The sequence below is a fragment of the Balaenoptera borealis genome, assembly GCF_965194805.1.
Source record: "Balaenoptera borealis genome assembly, chromosome: 12".
Classification (NCBI taxonomy): Eukaryota; Metazoa; Chordata; class Mammalia; order Artiodactyla; family Balaenopteridae; genus Balaenoptera; species Balaenoptera borealis.
Window position 1 is genome coordinate 69,876,272 of NC_138869.1, and position 19,538 is coordinate 69,895,809.

The 19,538-nt window shown below is 43.3% G+C and overlaps 1 protein-coding gene across 3 annotated transcripts in view; it reads left to right on the forward strand.

Annotated features, from left to right (window-relative positions):
* The window catches only part of BLTP3A (bridge-like lipid transfer protein family member 3A), a 59,550-nt gene extending 40,215 nt beyond the window's left edge, over positions 1-19,335 (forward strand). The window contains exons 9-21 of one of the 3 annotated variants that reach the window (XM_082345034.1): positions 635-721; positions 1,237-1,407; positions 1,819-1,958; positions 2,365-2,506; positions 2,757-2,950; positions 3,163-4,619; positions 9,208-9,404; positions 10,837-10,991; positions 11,076-11,226; positions 13,125-13,387; positions 13,834-13,942; positions 14,068-14,174; positions 14,581-19,335. In XM_082345034.1, the coding sequence (XP_082201160.1) occupies positions 635-721; positions 1,237-1,407; positions 1,819-1,958; positions 2,365-2,506; positions 2,757-2,950; positions 3,163-4,619; positions 9,208-9,404; positions 10,837-10,991; positions 11,076-11,226; positions 13,125-13,387; positions 13,834-13,942; positions 14,068-14,174; positions 14,581-14,706 (3,299 nt within the window). In that variant the 3' untranslated portion in view covers positions 14,707-19,335. The remainder of the gene's footprint in view (positions 1-634; positions 722-1,236; positions 1,408-1,818; positions 1,959-2,364; positions 2,507-2,756; positions 2,951-3,162; positions 4,620-9,207; positions 9,405-10,836; positions 10,992-11,075; positions 11,227-13,124; positions 13,388-13,833; positions 13,943-14,067; positions 14,175-14,580) is intronic. The other 2 variants (XM_082345035.1, XM_082345036.1) reach the window with 2 other exon arrangements.
* The last annotated feature ends 203 nt before the right edge of the window (positions 19,336-19,538 follow it).

Sequence of the window (19,538 nt, forward strand, 5' to 3'; positions counted from 1 at the left end):
TTCATTTAGTACGAATTAAATGTAAATTCAAGATAAACAATAGAATATTTGACTTATTGCAAAAAAATTCAATTTATCTACACTATTCTGTATGTTTATAATGTCCTTGTTAGTGCAGTGTTTTTAGTGTTCCATGGTACTTCGTATGTACAGTGTGTAATGACAGTCTTACATCACAGCTTTAGCTAAGAAATGAAAGGAAGTAACATGGGTCCTGTTTTTTGGGGAGTTTGGCTTATGCCTCTCCAGGTGTTGTGCTGAGGGACAGCAATACTACTATTGCCAGGTTTGGGGGAACCAATCAGTCAAGGTTGTCAAGCGTGCCTGTGGGAGACCTAGGATTGGAATTCCAGAATCCTGAGTTTTGCAGTTTCTTTTGTCTTTCTGGAATTCTGACAGCCATTTACAGAGACAGTGGAATATGCTTTTTTAAAAAAATCTTTTAGAGCATGTCCATTGCAATTCAAAAGAGGAGGGCCTCAGCCTTGCAAATCACCTGACATCATGGCCTTTCGGCTGCACTTATGTATCAGCCAGGCTTTGGAGCTGACCCTTAGGAGGACTTTTAAGTGCTTCAAGTGGTGTTTAAGCCTGTGTTTCTTCTGCTGCTGTTCACCTTTATTTTTCTTTGTAGGTGTCTCCGCAAACAGACTCATGGGTGGTGCAATGCAGCTTACCTTTCGCAAGATGGCATTTGACTATTACCCCTTCCACTGGGCAGGTAGGAGAATTCTGAATGGGTGCAGTTTTAGCGTGGCCTAAGTATTGAGGCCATATGCCTGGGTTCATCCCTGACTGCCCAGCAGGAGGGTGCCAGGGATTGCAGCACATGCTCAGAGAGGTGTTGGCAATAGTCCTTTTCAAGAGAACATCTTCTGGAAACTTGCAGGGTCCACTGTTGATGAGAAGCAGTAGGAGGGCAGGCAGTGTCTGAGATGTTGCTTTTGATTCTGTGCTCTACCCCTTACTTCCACTAGTTTTAGAGCTTCTCCAGTGGTCCATGGTCAAAGATGGCAAAAGTCAGCAGCTGGCCTTTAGGGAACCCTAGGGAAAAATCACATATAGAATCCAGAAGAACTTGAGTGCTCTCACTAGATAATTTTTACTTATCCCAGAGAATTTTGGATTGGCGGTGAGGGATCAGATTCTGAATTATGGAAAACTATACCAATGGAAAAGAAAAATGTAACATTGGATCATGATCTTAGACTAAAATCTTTTTGCTTTATCGCACAGGCGATAGCTGCAAACATTGGGTACGTCACTGTGAGGCCATGGAGACCCGAGGCCAGTGGGCCCAGAAGCTGGTGATGGAATTTCAGAGTAAAATGGAGAAGTGGCACGAGGAGACAGGTCTGAAACAACCCTGGCACCTGGGGGTAGGCTCTCCCTTCCGGAGGAAAGCAGGTGGGTTATGAGGAGCTGGAGGACTCCTGTTGCTTTGCCTCTTGACATTTACCTTTGAGTATCCAGTGGCGGTAAAGCACTGGACTGGCTAATTATCCCAACTTACTCCCAGCTGATTATTCCAACTTTATCCCACGGAGAGACATCTGTGACTTTTTTCTTTACGGAGTCCTGTTTGTCTCCAGGGATAGCTGCAGTGTGGAAGAGAGGTTGTTAGCTTCTCTATTCAATAGGCCGTTGCCTTGGTCTTAAGGAGAGAATAGTTTTTGAGTTCCATCCTGGAGCTTGCCAGTGTTAAACTCTTTCCTACATATAGCATTAATGATCTTAGGGTTTTTACTTTCCGAATTCTATTAATGATGATAGTTGAGTGTATCTGATTCTTTTTCCCACCTTCTTATTTTTATTTAGATTCTCTCTCCAGTCCTCGAAAGAACCCCCTTGAGAGAAGCCCCTCTCAGGGCCGACAGGCTGTCTTTCGGCCTCCAGCATGGAATCGCCTGCGCTCTAGCTGCTTGGTAATACGGGTGGATGACTTGGACGTCCACCAGGTAAGGAGCCCACGACACAGGGAAACAAGTCTGGAAAGGGGTGGAGCAGTTCATTTGGAACGCAACACACGTGATCAAGGTTGTAGAATTCGGGGGCTGTTTCCCTCCCTTCCAGGTGGATTTGACACTTTGGTCTGTTTCTTTCTGAGTGTGACTGCTGAGATCAGGACTTGGGATTCCCCACTTTGCTCTGAATACCCCGCTACAAACCTTTCACTGAAAAAACGAACTCGTAGATGGTGTTAGTCAGGTGTGAGAATGCCTGGAATCTGCGTGAAGAGCACTCTGCTCCCTGTGACAGACTTTGGAAGAATTGTAGAGGCTTTATCCTCCCATCTCAGAGGAAATGGAGGAAATTCTATTCTGGGTGCTGTATAGATGCTAACAGCAACTCGTGATTGCATAGGTTTCTACAGCTGGACAGCCAAGTAAGAAGCCATCGACGCTCCTTTCCTGCAGTCGGAAACTTCACAACCTCCCCACTCAGGTCTCTGCCATTCATATTGAGTTCACAGAGTATTACTTCCCCGATAATCAGGAGCTGCCAGGTAAGCACCTGCTCTGGTCATTCCTTACTGTCTTGCTCTTGCTCTTCGCATTTGTCAGCCTCGGGGGCTCTCTGCTTATATTCTGTTCGTTATTTGGAGTTTTAAGTGTTTGAGTTAGTTTAGCACACCTTTGTTGAAAACTCTTCCCTGTGTAAATATATACATTTGATAATAAAATGAATATTAGCTGATAAGTAAGAGTCGAGCTGCTACTTCATTCATGGTGATTCTTTTTTTCTCTGCTTTCCAGTTCCCTGTCCCAATCTTTACATTCAGTTAAATGGTCTGACATTTACTATGGATCCTGTCAGCTTGCTCTGGGGAAACCTCTTCTGCCTGGATTTATACCGCAGCTTGGAGCAGTTCAAAGCTATCTACAAGCTGGAAGATTCAAGCCAGAAAGATGAACACTTGGACATCCGACTGGATGCCTTCTGGTTGAAGGTAGGGTAGAGAGTGGGATTTTTGTTCCCTGTTGGTAGCCACAGCTGCACTTCTACCATGTCTATAATCCAAGGTTCTGCTCTGTTCATTTGATAGAAGTAAGGAAAGCAGTTTTGGGTTCAGCCCAAATGGTCTTTCATGTGTGTATTAATGGTGGGTTGCAGAGTTGCTCAGCTGGCCATTCTGAATTGGGTTTCATTTTCTCTCTGAAGGTGAGCTTCCCGCTGGAGAAGAGAGAGCGGGCTGGGTTGCACCGTCCCCAGGCCCTTGTCTTCTCTGCATCAGGCGTGACTGCCACCAATACACGTCACGCCCCACATTGTAGCTGTCCAGACCTCCAGAGTCTCTTCCGGGGTTTTGCTGCTGCTGAGTTCTTTCATTCCAATTATGTTCAGTTTCCCAAGGTGCCAGGCGGCTTTAGCCTTCTGCACATGCTGTTTTTGCATCACGCTTTCCAGGTGGATTCCCGACTCCCTCAATCTAGTGCCCTCCCTCCCCAGAGGCTTAAGGCTTCCCAGGATCTCTGGTCCATCCACTTCACCCAGATCTCCTTGGACTTTGAGGGAACAGAGAACTTCAAAGGCCATTCCTTGAATTTTGTGGCCCCCTTCCCCTTGTCGATTTGGGCCTGCCTACCCCTCCGCTGGCAGCAAGCCCAGGCACGAAAGCTCCTTATGGCCACAGAAGGGAGGCTGAAAGCATCCGCCAGCTTTGGCAGTCCTGTCCATTCTGAGGCCCTTGCCCCTGACACTGTGTCCCATCAGAGGTCAAGGACTGAGCATGATTTGAAAAGCCTATCAAGCCTTACAGAAGTCATGGAAATTCTGAAAGAAGGCAGCAGTAGTGTGGATAACAAAGGGCCTCTGACAGAGCTGGAGGACACGGCAGATGTGCATGTGCTCATACACTCGCCTGAGCATGTCCGAGTGAGGCTTGACCACTACCAGTACTTGGCTCTCCTCCGCCTGAAGGAGGTGCTCCAGGGTCTTCAGGAGCAGCTTACTAAGGATACCGAGGCCATGACTGGGTCTCCTCTGCAGGACCAGACAGCTTGCATTGGCGTCCTCTTCCCCAGTGCTGAGGTGGCTCTGCTCATGCATCCTGTCCCTGGGGCTGTCGAAGCTGACTCTGAGGATTCAGATACTACGAGCCTTGTAGATTCAGAGCTGTCTCCTTCAGAGGATAGGGAGCTGAAGTCTGATGCCTCCTCAGAACAGGGCCCAGCAAGCCCCAGGAAGGTTCTGGAGGACAGTGGCGTTGAAAATCTGGATGCGTCCCAGGATAGGCCGCTGCCTCTCCATAGCAGTGGAGAAGTGCAGGACTCAGATTCTCTTGCACAGCGGGAGGCAGGGAAGGGCCACGAGGCAGTTGATTCCTTACAGGCCACGAGACTGAGCAGCGCCCAGGCACCTAGCTCACCAGCTGAGTTGAAGCCCCCAGGGGACAAGGATACTGCTGTGAATGGACAGGGCGAGCTCATCCCCTTGAAGAACATTGAGGGAGAATTATCAAGTGCTATTCACATGACCAAGGATGCCACAAAGGAGGCTCTACATGCCACCATGGACCTCACCAAGGAAGCTATGTCCCTGACTAAGGATGCCTTCAGTCTGGGCAGAGACCGAATGACCTCCACCATGCACAAGATGCTGTCTCTGCCCCCAGCCAAGTGAGTGGTTCTCTGCCTCCTTCATTCGCCTCCTCTCTCCCTCCTAGCTCTGGCCACTGGGCTCAGGCCTCCTGCCGTGTGCACTTATAGATTGGGAAGCACCGTGTGGTCCAGGAGCGTGTATGGAATGGTCTAGTTAATGTGGCAAAGCTTTAGTTTTCAGAGCTGCCTGTAGAGCAGCGGAAGAACTTTCAGGCTACTTAGAGGATGTAAGCATACCAGTCAGAGGGACTTTATTTTCAGGACTACACCTAACTCTGTGATAGGGGAAGAACCAGAAATTGCAATAAAATAACAAAATCCCATGGATTTTCTCATGCCTCCATATATCTTAGCCTGGTCTTGGGCAGTTTTCAAGTCAACATTTATTGCTTCTTAGCATCAAGCTGTCTCCTCTTTCACTGATTCACTATTATTGATACAGCTATGCTGTATCAGAATAATAGTACCTGGCATCTGTACGATATTTTATTCTTTTCAGTGGTCTCTCACATAGTATTTTGTTTGATGTAATCTCCACAGCAGCTCGGGGAGGTCGCTGCAGATGTTTGTATCCCCAGTTTATAACTGAGGAAATGGAAGCTTCAGAGAGGATGAGCCCATGGATCCTGTATCTTATAACTAGAAAAGCTGGGGCTTTGGACTTGCTCTTTCTGGTACACCTTATCAATATCTGTCAGAATAATAGAGAAGGAAGAATTTCACTCATCCGTTCAACAAGTATTTTTTGAGCCCTTACTGTGTGCCAGGCTCTGTGTTAGATGCCGGGGCTACAGTGGGGAGTAAGCAGAAAACACAGAAATGCACAGTCAGAAGAGTGGGAAGGTATAGATTTTTCCATGGGTGCCTGTGGTTTTAGGAAAGATAATGAAAACTATGGGAAATCTTTGCTGGGACACTTCGTGGTTTGGGGACCATGGTTTGAAGATCAGTGGCTTTAGAACTTTTGTCTAAGTGGATTTTCTTAAGTGTGTCTCAAAGCAATGCCTGCGGGTATACTAGTACCTGCTAGGCCTAGATAGCCTAGGAGGAAAGAGAAGCAAAGCTTAAAGGATTAATTATGTAATAATACTAGGCAACATTTATTGAGTACTTTCTATGTGTCAGGCCTTGTCCTAAATATTACAATATTAATGCATTGAATTATTGTAAGAACCCTATAAGGCAGGTCCTAATATCACTCCACATTTTACAGATGAGAAAACTGAGGCTCGGAGAGGTAAGAAACTTGCTCAAGATCACACAGCTTGTGAGTGGTAGGGTGAGGATTGAAAGCCTGGACTCCCAGTCACCTAATGTGCTACCTTTTCTAATTAGAGAAGAGTAAGGGAGATGGGAAAAGAGAGGTAAAAAGGAGAAAAGAAAGGTGTGTGATACAAACTCTTTTTGAAACACCAACACTGACTTCCTAACTGCCCAGGCCAGTGGCCTTTTCTCAGTCATCTTTTTCCAGGACTCCTCTGTGCAGTCAGCCTTGCTGGTCAGTTTATTCTGGGCATTTGTAACCCACCCAGTTCCTCACACTTCTCGGAAGGAGTCTTTTCCTTTCCCTTGGCTGCTCTCTTCTTCCTTTTATCCTGTAAATGGAACTGTTCCACAGCACTAGGCTGTCCATATTCTGATCACTTTTGTCATAATTTTTATTTTTTACATTATAAAAATGATTTGTGTTCATTTCGTTGACAATGTGGAAAAATAAAAGAATAAAGAAGGAAACGTAACAGTCACTTGTAATGACACTATCCAGAGACAGCCATTATTTACATTTGCATCTGTTTGCTTCCAATTTTTCGACACATATTTGTGTATCCATGTGAATGCTTATATGTGCCTACTCATATAAAGTACACAAATATTATTTTATAATATTTGTGTATTTATATTATTTCTATATAATATAGAAAATTTCCAATTTTGTTCACTTTATGATTTATTGTGAATAGTTTCCCATTCATGAGGTACTTGAACATATAATTTTTAATTGCTCTATTATATTCTTGCAAATATAATAATAAAACCAAGGCTGTGTTAAACATCCCTATTTTTGTGAACATTACTCTTTATGCTTATCTAAATCTTTAGAATAAAACCCAGAAGTGGAATTACTGGGTCAAACACTACAAACATTTTAAGGTTCTTGATGTATTTGCCAAACTTTCAGAAGGTTTATATCACTCTGCATTTTTTAATACATTTGACCCTTGATCAATGTGGTGATTAGGAGCACTGAATCTCTGTGCAGTTGAAAATCTGCATGTAACCTATAGTTGGCCTTACCTATAAGAGGTTCCTGCATATGCGTGGTTCCAACGCATCCACAGATTCAACCATCCGTGGATTGTGCAGTACTATAGTATTTACTCTTGAACAAAATATGCATATAAATGGACCTGTGCAGTTCAAACCCGTGTTGTTCAAGGATCAGCTGTACTTTCTCTCTAGGTTATTTTGTCCATCTCCTCACGTCTGCGAGAGTCCTTATTTTCAGTCCTGACTTTCCTCCCCTCCCCTGCTCTTGCTTTAAAACTATCTACTGCCCATAGGTCCACATTGATCTCCCAGGGGTGCCTTGAACCTCACATATATAAAACTAAATTCCTTATCCCTCCCTTCCCCGGCCAGTTCTCTTTTTCTTTCTTTTTTTGGTGGCATCATTCTCTTGCTCATTCAAGCTCTGCCTCTTCCAGGCATTTGTCAGGTTCTGACCATACTTTCAAACTTAAGCATGCTTCAGAATCATCTGGAGGCTTGTTAAAACACAGAGTGCTGAGCCCTGTCCCCAGAGTTCCTCGTCCAGTAGGTCTGGGATGGAGCCTGAGAAGCTGCATTTCTAATGAGTTCCCCTTTAGATGATAATGTTCCTGTGAGGATGATGCTGGGAGCACAGCTCTAGGGAGTCTCACATCCGTTTTTCCTGTCTGCTCCCACATGTGGACTATTTTAGTGAACTATTAGTTGATTTCCTCATTGGGTATCTTTCCCTCTCTAGCATATTTGAAAAAGGCAGGTCAAACTTCTTTTTTTTTAAATTAATTAATTTATTTATTTATTTTTGGCTGCATTGGGTCTTCGTTGCTGCGCGCGGGCTTTCTCTAGTTGCGGTGAGCGGGGGCTACTCTTCGTTGCGGTGCACGGGCTTCTCGTTGCCGTGGCTTCTCTTGTTGCAGAGCTCGGGCTCTAGGCGTGCGGGCTTCAGTAGTTGTGGCACGCGGGCTCAGTAGTTGTGGCTCGCGGGCTCTAGAGCGCAGGCTCAGTAGTTGTGGGACACGAGCTTTGTTGCTCCGCGGCATGTGGGATCTTCCCAGATCGGGGCTTGAACCCATGTGCCCTGCATTTGCAGGCGAATTTTCAACCATTGTGCCACCAGGGAAGTCCCAGGTCAAACTTCTTAAACCACAGGTATGATCTTGTTATTTCCCTTTTCTAAAGCCTTCTGGCTTTTTCTTTATTCTCCCTGAATTGAGTTTGAACTTCTTCGTGTGGAATAGTTAGTTATTATGATATATCCACATGGCACTTTACAGTTTTTTAAAATAGACTTTATTTTCTAGAGCAGTTTTAGCTTCACAGCAATATTGAGTAGACAGTACAGAGATTTCCCGTATGCCTCCTGCACTTCACAGTTTTCAGAGCACTTTCATGCATTATCTTTTGTCCAGGGTTTTCTATAATCTGGCTGCCACTCATGTGGTAAAGTGAAAAAAGCACTTAGCAAGAAGTTAAGAGACTTGGGTTCTTCTTAATTCTACCTTTAACTGGGACTGAGTCAGTTTCTTCACCTATAAATAAAATAGGAGGGTGGGCACATAAGGTCTTTAAAGGTTTCTTTAAAGAAACCTGTCTAACTTTATCCTCTATTGCTCTCCCTCGACAAAACTTCCGCTCCAGCTGAGTTGAGCTCTTTACTAGTCTCCAAAGGTACATTTCGTTTTCTGACTCCATGCCTTTGCTCATGCTGTTTCTTCCCCATGGAAGGCCCTCTTCGTCATCTCCTTCACAGTCCTTCAAGGACCACCTCAAACATCATCTCTTTCCACAGAGCCGTTCTCTTCATCCTTTCCCCTCTTTGGTATTGCCTAGCCTTTGGCTTGTACCGCTGTCCCTCTTACGGTCTGTGTGACTTACTACCATATAAGGTTATTTGTGTATAAGTCTCCTCTCTCCTGATAGAATGTACATTCTTTGAGGACAGGGAGTGTCTTATTCATCACTCCCCATCACTGCCCGGTGCCTTGTATGGTGCCTTGTATGCAGAGGTTATTCAGTAAGTACTTGAGGAATGAACATGGGTTTCAGGTACCATTCATAAGCACCAGGGCTGTAGGTAGTTGGTCTCTTCTGTACATGGGATGACCCTGAATAACCTTGACATTTGATATGGGAGAACTGCCTGTGCAGTTTGAAATGCTGGAATATGAGGATTCAGAAAGGCCAGCAGTTGAAAAATGGTCTTGTAGCAGGTAATAGTTGACATCAAAGTTTATGTATACAATAACGGTCTGGGCTGAAAAGGATGGGTATTGCAAGGGAATGGAACAACATACCTCCTAAGCCACATTTGTGGGTTTTGTTTTTGTTTTTTAAACAGGGAGCCCATGGCCAAGACAGATGAAGGGGTGGCAGCCCCAGTAAGTGGAGGTGCTGCCCGACTCCGATTTTTCTCCATGAAGAGGACAGTATCTCAGCAGTCATTTGATGGTGTCTCATTGGATAACAGTGGCCCTGAAGACCGGATTTCAGTGGACAGTGATGGCAGTGAGAGCTTTGTGATGCTCTTGGAGTCTGGTAGGTGGAAGCAGAGCCGGGCAGAGTTGTAGAGCCCCAAGAGTGTTCTTTCTGATGCCTGTATTCAGACCAGCAGGATGCAAAAGGAGCTGAGATTTGATAAAGTAGACATTTTCTTAATCAAAAAACCAAAAGAAGAGAGAAATTTTAGTGGATCTGTGGCGCTGACTTTATCCCCACATCTTCTAGGTTATTGATTAGTACTTGACCTTTATCACAGAACAACACTCAAAGAAGAGAGCGCTAGTCTTACAGCCATGTAGCTGTGGCGGTAAGACTAATTCTGTGGCTGTATCAATGGTGTGTGTGTTTATTGTCTGCTCTTTGCCTAAACTATGTATTTTATTGTTGGAAAATAACTAGGAGCTTTTTGTCTATGATAAAACAAGTAACCTTTAGGCATTAGATTAATCACCACTAGGAGTTAACACTAGTTCTTTCAGCTTATTGAAATGAAAACTTTTAAAATCTCCCCTTAAGAGTATCTAAATGAAAATAAAAAGAGAATGTACTGTTTCTTAAGCTGGATGGTATATATCCATGTTTGTTTTGTTATTATTATTAATTTCTTATGGGAGAATCCAAATATTTAAAAATAGACAGAATCAAATAGCGAACCTTCATATACCCATTACCTAGCTTCAGATATTAAGAACTCATGGCCATTCTTGTTTTATATATTCTTCTGCCCACTTCCCTTCCTCCCATATTATTTTGGAGCAAATCCCAAACATATCATTTTATCCATAAATATTTTCATTATGCATCTCTAGAAAATACAAATTTTTAAAATATTAAAAATTAAAAAAAATTATGGTAAAATACAATACACATAAAAGTTACCATCTTAACTATTTAAAACTATAATTTAGTAGCATTAATTACATTCAAATCATTGCGTAACCATCACCACTATCCATCTCCAGAGCTCTTTCATCTTGCAAAACTCTATACCCATTAAACAATAACTCCTCATTCCCTGGCAATCACCATTCTACTTTCTGTCTCTATGAATTTGACGACTCTGGGTACCTCACATAAATGGAACCATACGTGACTGGCTTGTTTCATTTCACATAAAATGTCCTTAAGGTTCATTTACGTTGTATGTAGCATGTGTCAGAATTTCCTTCCTTTTTAAGACCATTATTTGTTGTATGTTTATACCACATTTTGTTTAACCATTTATCCGTCCGTAGACACTTAGGTTGCTTCCATTTACAGACTTTCTTTAAGGTGACCAAATACCATTGTCCTTTTAAAAATTAACAATAATTCCCTAAATTCATTAAATATCTAGTTAGTCTTCAAATTTCCAGTTGTCTCATGAGTGTCATAAATGTTTTGTTTTTACAGTTGTCACTGTTTTTAGAGATTGGATTTGAATAGAATTTTTTGACTCTCAAATTCTTTTGTTATCTTTCTTATTCAGAGTCTGGTCCAGAATCTCTTCCACCAGGATCTCTTCCCAATGTCTCAGACAGTGCTGGTGTTCAAGGGAGCCCTGTTGCGGATAGTTATGGCCAGGGATCACCAGAGGCCAACAGTTCAGCCTCACCCAGTGGGGAAAACCTCCATCTTCACCTGGTCAGTTGTTCTACTTTCTTCTCTGCAGAGGGTAGGCTCTAAGCTGGAAGCTTGGGACTCAGCTAAGGGAGTCTCCTTTTACAGGTTTCAGTTCTGGTCCTGAAGGTGAATGAGGTGTCTTTGGGGATTGAGGTACGTGGTGAGGACCTGACTGTGGCCTTGCAAGCAGAGGAGCTGACCCTCCAGCAGCTAGGCACCGTGGGACTCTGGCAGTTCCTGCATGGACAGTGCCCAGGTGAGGATGGTGCGATTGCAGGAGAGCTGGTGGGATTTTTCTGGGGCATCCATAGCTTAACTTGCTCCTGTCACTGTGCTCCAGGGGCAGCTACCTTAGTGCCAAGCCCTTGGCGCTTCTCTCCAGCAGCCATTTGGGGGAGGAAGAAGTCTAATGAAGCCTCCTTCTTGCAAGGTGCCTCTCCCAGAGCTCTTTCTGGGGTTTTGTACTCAGTAGGCTAGTCTCCATCCTCACCTCCCAGGTGCTCCTTATGCTTATACATGAGGACTGTGTCCACTTCTTGGTGAGGCTGCTAACATCAAGCTGTATCTGATCAGGGAACTTCTGATTCAGTCCTTTGATGTGAATTATCATTTATACTTTAAAAGATGACAGGAAAAATCTGGGCTTATGCTACATGCTTTGTTTAAAAAATTTTTTAAAAATATTGAGTAGATACTAAAAGAATACTTACAAAATATATATAAGGTATAAAATAACAACAATACAATGAACCCATGTACCCACTATCTAGTTTAGTAAATAGAACAGTACCATTAACTTTGAAATCCCTGGGAGTCCCTCTCCAGAACCTTCCTCTTGCCTCTCACCTATCATAGGGAATCACTGTCCTGAATTTTGTATTTCTCATTCTCTTGCTTTACAATTCTTCTGCATGTGTTTGTATCAATGTATTATTTAGCTTTGCAGTTTTTCAGGTTTTTCTAAATGGAATCATAGATTGTATTATTTTGTGATTTGCTTCCTTCAAGTACCATGATATTCTTCAGATTCTTCTAGGTTGTTGAGTTAGCTATAATTTATTCATTTTTACTACTATATAATATTCTATTGCAGAAATATACCACTTTTTGCTTTTTTAAAAACTGCTTATGCGTACTATGAAATTCACTCCTTGTAAGTATACAATTTGATAAATATTAGTAAGCTTACAGGGTTCTACAGCCATCACCATCACCCCCAAAATATCTCTTGTACCCATTACTCTAGTTACTTCTTCAGTCTATTCTGAACAGACATTTGCGTTGTTTCCAGTTTTTTTGCTATTTCAAATAGGGTTGTCTTGACATGCCCATCCTTGTACATGTCTCCTGATATGTATGTTGGAGAGTTTCTTCAGGTTTATATTCCTGAGGAAATAATTGTTAGGTCATTAGGGTAGGTATAGCTTTAACCTTAGTAGATAATGCCAATTTGTTTTCCAGAATGGTTGTACCAATTTGCATTTATATAAGTATGTAAGTTGTTTCATAGCCTTGGCTACACCTGAGATTATTCTTTATGCGGTTTGAGTAAATGAGCATAGATCCCGCTTGGCTTCCTCAGAGAGAGGTGAGAAGGCCAAGACTTGGAGAAAGGAAGAGGTGATCAAATATAGCAGAGTTGAGGGTCCTCTGTTTGTTTGTTTGCTTGTTTGTTTATTTTTGGCTGTGCTGTGTGGCTTGCGGGATCTTAGTTGCCTGACCAGGGATTGAACCTGGGCCACAGCAGTGAAAGCACCGAGTCCTAACCACTGGACCGCCAGGGAATTCCCAAGCGTCCTCTGTTTTAAGAGTTTTACCTTGGCCATCAGCCCAGTGCCTCTGATTCATAGCAAGACCAGCTTTTTATTGGTCCTTAACATCCCTTCTGTCATGAGAGGCATTAGAGCAAAGTAGCCAAGCCCACAGTCTTTGCAGTCAGGCTGCCTGCGTGCAAATCGTATCCTTGCTACTTACAAGTTGTGTTACTTTGGGCAAGTTACTCTCTGTGCCGTAGTTCTTTCATCTCTAAAATGGGAATGATAATAATACTTCTGGCCCAGGGTTGTTAGGAATATTAAATATATATAAAGTGCTTAGAGCAATCACTGGCTAGTAATTAATTCATATGTTTTCCTTCTGTCTTTCTTCTCAAAGGCACAAGCTTTCAGGAAGCCTCAACTTTGAAGACTGGCCACATCAGGCCAGCTGTAGGCCTTCGCTTTGAGGTGGGGCCTGGTGCAGCTGTTCATTCCCCTCTGGCCACACAGAATGGCTTCCTGCGTTTCTTGCTTCAGGGCTGTGACCTTGAGCTGCTCACTTCGGTGCTCAGTGGCCTGGGGCCCTTCTTGGAGGATGAGGAGATCCCACTGGTAGTTCCCATGCAGATTGAGCTCCTGAACTCCAGGATCACTCTAAAGGTGAGAGGAACTTTTGGGTTTTACCCTAGACTTTGTCAGGCAAGGGATTCTGGCAGTGACAGCTGTTAACTTCTTCTCCTGTCCCTGTAAAATGTGGTGAGGATCAAGTGAGGAAATGCATATTAGCATTCTTTGTCAGTGTTACAGTAGTACATAAAAATGTGTTTCTGGCAAAGAGTCCTGGGTTCAGGTGAGAGGATCTTGTCTCTAGCCCTGACCCTTGGCATGCAGCATGACTGTGCAAGCCCATTAGGTTATCAGATCCTCAGTCTCACCACCTCTAGAGTGGGAGAGACTCAATTATGCCTCTCACATCTCGCAAGAATGTATGGATAAACATACATTTGACATAAAAGTGCTTCCAGCTCAATGGTAGAAGCATGGCTTGTTACCTAAGTTGCTCTGAGCTGGTTGGGGGCATCATGTGGTTTCTCTCTTTCCTATAGGACGATATCCCCCCCATCTATCCGACCTCTCCAGGCCCCATCCCCATCACTCTAGCCATGGAGCACGTTGTGCTGAAGCGGAGTGACGATGGTGTGTTCCACATTGGCGGTGAGTTGGGCTTGTCAGCCTCCCGGCTTCTCTGCCTTTTTGCTCCTGTAAGGGAATAGGTGACAACTAGGAATAGTCTGCGTGTTGCTGGCAGCTTGTCATTTAGAACCTTTACTTTTTTCCAGCTGCTGCTCAGGACAGACCATCAGCCGAAGTACTTAAAAGTGAGAAGAGGCAGCCCCCAAAAGAACAGGTGTTTCTGGTGCCCACAGGGGAGGCTTTCGGCCCACAGGTGAGGATATAACTGAACAGTACCTTTCCCATAAACCCTTAGGGGCTGTAATCACAGAAGCTGGTAAAACCCAGAGGGCTGAAAAGGTTGCTTGTGCTGGGTACAGCTGGGCGGTGTGGGCTCCTGTCACCTAGCAGCAGCTTCTAGAAGTGCTGAACAGAGGATGTAAGTCAGGAGCTGGAGGTGAATAGTTGCTGATGGCATCTTCCACCTGTTGCTGTCCCTGCAACTGATGAACTCGGAAGAGGGATTTAGGCTCTTAGAAAATATCTAGTTGGGTTCTCTTGATCATTGACCAAACTTATGGGTTGTTCTGCTTGAATTCTTCCTCCTCGTTCCCTTACTGGATGTTTCTGCAAGGTGTGTTACCTTATTCATTCACTGTGAATTACTAATTGTTCCTCAGGTGCAAGAACTGCCTACCCTACAAAAGGAACTTATAGAAACTAAACAAGCATTGGCTCATGCCAACCAGGATAAAGAAAAACTTCTTCAGGAGATTAGGAAATATAACCCGCTCTTTGACCTCTGACAGCAATGGCTCAGCCATCTGTGCCAAGGAGAGAGGAGGAGATCACCAGCAATCGCACCACCTGCGACAGGCACCATCCAGTGTTGGACAAGTCAGCTAAGGATGCTCAACTCACTCCTCATGGTGTCCTTTCTACTAGCAGTTCTGACTTGGATGGAAGACAGGGCAAAGTATTACCACGTTCCAGGAAGTTGGGGGCAGCTTTGTGCGTGGCTCAGGCATCACGTCTTTCCTGTATAAAGCCTTTTGGCCCTCTGCACACTAGGCGGAATCTCCTCAACACTGTAGGGTCATTTCACCGTCTGGTTTCACAGCAGAGACATTTGCTTACTCCGCCTGTGTGAACAAGGCAGAGTACCCATCTCCTCAGTTGGTCACCCACAGAGCCACCAAAGATTCTATGTTCCAGAGCTTCCTGTAGTGGACCTGAGAAGTCCTTGGCCTGAGCTTTGGCCACGGTAGTAGAGTGGAACAGGAAATAGCCAGCAAGGCGGGAGCCTGGGGAGGCACAAGAATAAATGAGACATGGATTCTGCCTTGTTTGGAAAGGAAACCAAGCTCACGTCATCTTGGCTCATATTACAATCAGATTTTTCAGGGTTAAGCTTTCTTTCTGTGATGCTTTCATCCCTGTGATGCTGTGGTAGGAAGTAAACAACAGTAGCAGCTCACTTGTATCATCTTTCCCTTCTATAACGCAATCTGTTTGAAATTTAAGAAGAAACTATTCACCCTGAGCTAGGTTGAACGCATGACATGGTGAGGGTCGGTAGGGGAGCTTGGTTCTGCGCCGCTGTTGCTGGCCGTGTCCCTCTTCCACAGCTGCACCTCACAGATTATTTCCTGTCTCCCTGGGGTCCCTGGCACACCTGCTTTCCCAGCACTATGACTTTCTACCAGCACTCTCGTTAGCACTTGGTGGTTTGGGAGCTGAAAATGTGTTTTAAACCGTAACATTAACATCTCAGCCTGTTTCCTCTCACCCCCCTCTATCACTGTGGCTTTTTAAAATCATGTTAGTTTGACTTAAGTAAAAGACAAAGCAAAACAAAACTCTTCAACCTAGCTAGGTTTTGCCCCTGCCTGATGAAAGAGCTATTTCCCCCTCTTTCTTTACTACCGAATTCTTTACCAACACCCTATCTTCATCCATACTGCTCTGTGATATACTTCAAGCTGTGTTGGACAGAAGTTCATCAGCTAACTCACCTTGAATTGGCAAGATGGCAAAATAGTGATTTAGTAGTGTCACTAAAGTCTTAATCACACATGACCTACTGAAGGAAAGATAAAATGGTTTCCTTTATGGGAAATCATGCCTGACTTGTATATTCTAGTTTTTTGAGGATAAAAAGAAATATGTGTTCAAGAAGGAACAAGATCTAATTTGCTCAGACTTTTACAGACTTTTTGTTTTGGTTCTTCACTAAGGCAATCTTAAAAACAACAATTACTATGAGATTATGGGAATGTTCTGTCATGCTTAGGAAACAACGCAGAGACTTAAAAATAAACACCTTTCTAGAGAGAATGTTAACAGGGTAATTCCCTATGGGTTGATGCTTGGTTTAACCTTATTTAAGAATTTTATAAATAACCTGAAAGTAGGATATTACAGTGCAATCAAATGTCACTGCTTCCAGGCAGTGAAAGATAAACCAGAAGGAATTGAAAAAAAAAAAGTGAAATTACAGAAGATTCACAAACTGGGCTGTGAATACTCAGGAAAGTGACAGGTGAGGTTCTGTGTAGGTAAGTGTGAAGTAACGTACTTATGGGAGAATCAGCAACCAGCGAGGCAGTGAGCTCTGTTAGAACTCAGGAAAGAAACCTAAGCATTGCTGAGAGGGAGGAGGGGTCAGTGTGCTGCTGTGGCCAAAAGCCCGACTGCATCATCAGGAAGGGCACGTGGAGCCAACACAGAAAACAGCACCTCATGCAAGGCCGTGGTAATGTCTTAAATTATCTGTGCACTTCTAGTGACCTTATTTACAAAGTGTATGGTGAAGAGAGGAAAGGTCCAGAGAACAGCAAAAATTATCAGGTGGTAGATGTACTTCCACATGTGGACACATCTTTAAAATGTTGGCTCCAGTTCTGAAAAGATGAAAGTTGAGGGTAGTGTTAGATCAGATATTCAGTCAAGAGCAGGGACATGTTCTTCAGGTCCCAAAATACTAGCTCTAGGGCTGTACCTATTAGCCTTAGGTAAAAGAAAGCACTTCTTGTAGCAAATCAGAAACTTCTAGGGGTCATTGTTCAAGAAGTGGTGCTGGCAGAAACTGTATGGGTACAGAAGGTTTAAGAGGAATCCTTGCATGATGGTTTTCCAAAAGGAATTATGGAAAACTAGGGCTATTTGGTGATATACAACAGAGAGGGTAACTGCATCCCTCCACAGACTCCCCCTTAAGTGCCTTTTTCAAAGGCAGAATGATGAACAAAAAGAATCACACTCCTCTCAAGTATGGCATTTCTAATGTGTTTAAAGGGGGAGGAGGGAGAGCCAGTAGCCAGAAAATAGAATTATTCAACCTTAGGTTCACCTGAATTGGTATAAAATCACATTCTGATTCTCTTCCCTTCACCTCCTCTTCTACCCACTGTGTCCCTCCATGCAAAGAATTGCTTGGTACACCCTCACCTTAAGCTTGTGCTTGGTGGGAGGCAATAGAAACAAATCTGGCAAGCACTGAGGCTCACCCCTTTAATGAGCAGAGCTCAGTCAGGTTTCTGGGCTCTCTGGCGCTCTCGTCCATGTAACAAATGGAGCCCTAGAATTTGAATTTCCTTATGTGACAGTTTTGGGCATTGTGTCTTGAAGTTCCTGCCTCAGGAAATGTGGTTGGGGTCATTGTCCCATGGAATTTTAGTAAAAATCATCTTGTATAACTTCATACTCCTATTCATTGGGGGAAGAACGACTCTCACAATGAAGAAATGTGACCTTGTTTGTAGTCCTCAGGATAAACGTAAAGGAAAAAGACAGAAGGAAAACATAGTATTATCAGTTCCTGTGGACTGCTTACAATTTCTGCCTTGGAGCTCTAAGACTCTGTGAACAAGAAATAACAATACCTCAAGAAAATGTCTGGAGTGATAGCACTGCTATCCCTCAAAAGACTTCAGCCACCGCACATCACCATTTCAGCTGTGAAGCACTTACAACTACGTATCATCTATGATCGTCTAGAGTCCCTGTTTACACGGATATACTAGAGATGTGCTTTAGTGCATGTGGACTGGTTTAAATCTCTCTTAGCTGAGCTGCAGGGACGGTTATCAATCTCAAATTCTGTTTTCAACTCACTGGAATAATTAACCTAGTCTATTAGACTTAAGACAGAAGGAGTAGGTTCTATTCTCATGATGGCTGCTTTTTGCTGTGTATTTAATCTGACCCTCATTTTGCCACAGGCCTCAACCTTTACGTACCCTTTTTCATGGTTCTGAAAGGAATGGTTCCTGTCTATGGAATATACAAGGGATAAGCCACCCCTCACATACCCCATAACTTAAATGCTTCCATTTAACCCATTTACATCAGTTTCCCCATAGGCTAGTTCAGGGTTTTTTTTTTTTCTTCTCTCCCCTATTTAATACTTGCCTAAACTTCCGAAAACAGTTATAGTAATATCACAAAACTATGGAAACAACATTGCTGCACAAGCTAGTAGGATGACAACTGGTTATTTGAGAACTGCAAGAGCTGTGTCATTGCCTTGTGATTTACCATAGTAATTACTGTGTTTCAAGAGATTCTGTTGTGATGTCCTGTCCTTTCAGGGACTACGGCCTTCCCCAGGATCTTCCCCCACCTTCTGCTAGAATAGGAATATTCCCATTCACCTCTGGGTAGGTATGGATAGTAGCTGTTGTTGAATGGGGATTATTTTCTCCCTCTCTTACAACAGATACAAGGGGAAACACTCTCAGATAACCTTAAACTGGGAGGCTTTGCTAAGTGGCTAGACTTGGGATGTGTACTTCCTTCTTTATTATTTGTAAATTTCAGCCTTATCCAGTATCTCAAATTGCAATAGGTATAGTTCTTATAACCACTTAAAAAGCTCCCTCTGAGACCTGAGAGAAGATCTGTTTTTGTTTTTCCCTTCAATATATTAGTTTTTGGTCAAGATTTAGCCTGAGTCTTACAGCATTTCTTTGTGGAATACACTACTGAAGTGTCTTCTCCATTGGCTAACTACACGTTTAAAGCCATGAGTTTTAATGTAAGATAATATAATCCAGATTTGCCCAACTTTGTGTGTCCAAGCTGTTTCCCCCACTCAGGGTGCTAAACAGAATTGGAATCTTTACTAAGACATGCTCAGGAAAGCTTCAAAAGAGAACAGCTTCAAAACCCCTCTCGTTATGACACCAAATGATTGAGAGGAAAGAATTCTGGGGGATTGCCAATTATATTACAGTAGCCTTATTACTGCTAATCACTGTCAATAAAAGGTCACTCCATTCCCCTCTACGTGAGGAAAACAATGAGAATGTATCCAATGAACTGGAATATTGGTCAGTATTGGGAAATATTAATGTTGCAGTATCTAATCAAACCTTGAGTGTACTGGTTCTGTGAACCACTTGAAAAAAGCAAATTAAACTTATTAAACAGTATTGGTTCTGGTATATCTGTTTATAGCAATTGAAACATATGGGTTTTTACATTGTTTTTAAGTACTTTAAGTACTCTTTTATGAGATAAAATTTTAATGGTTCTGGTAGGCAATGGGGAGGGCTCAAATTTTCACAAAAAAGCCAAGACCAGTTTTATTCTGACACCAAAAAAGAACGATGAACTTCTCCCCACCATTCCAACC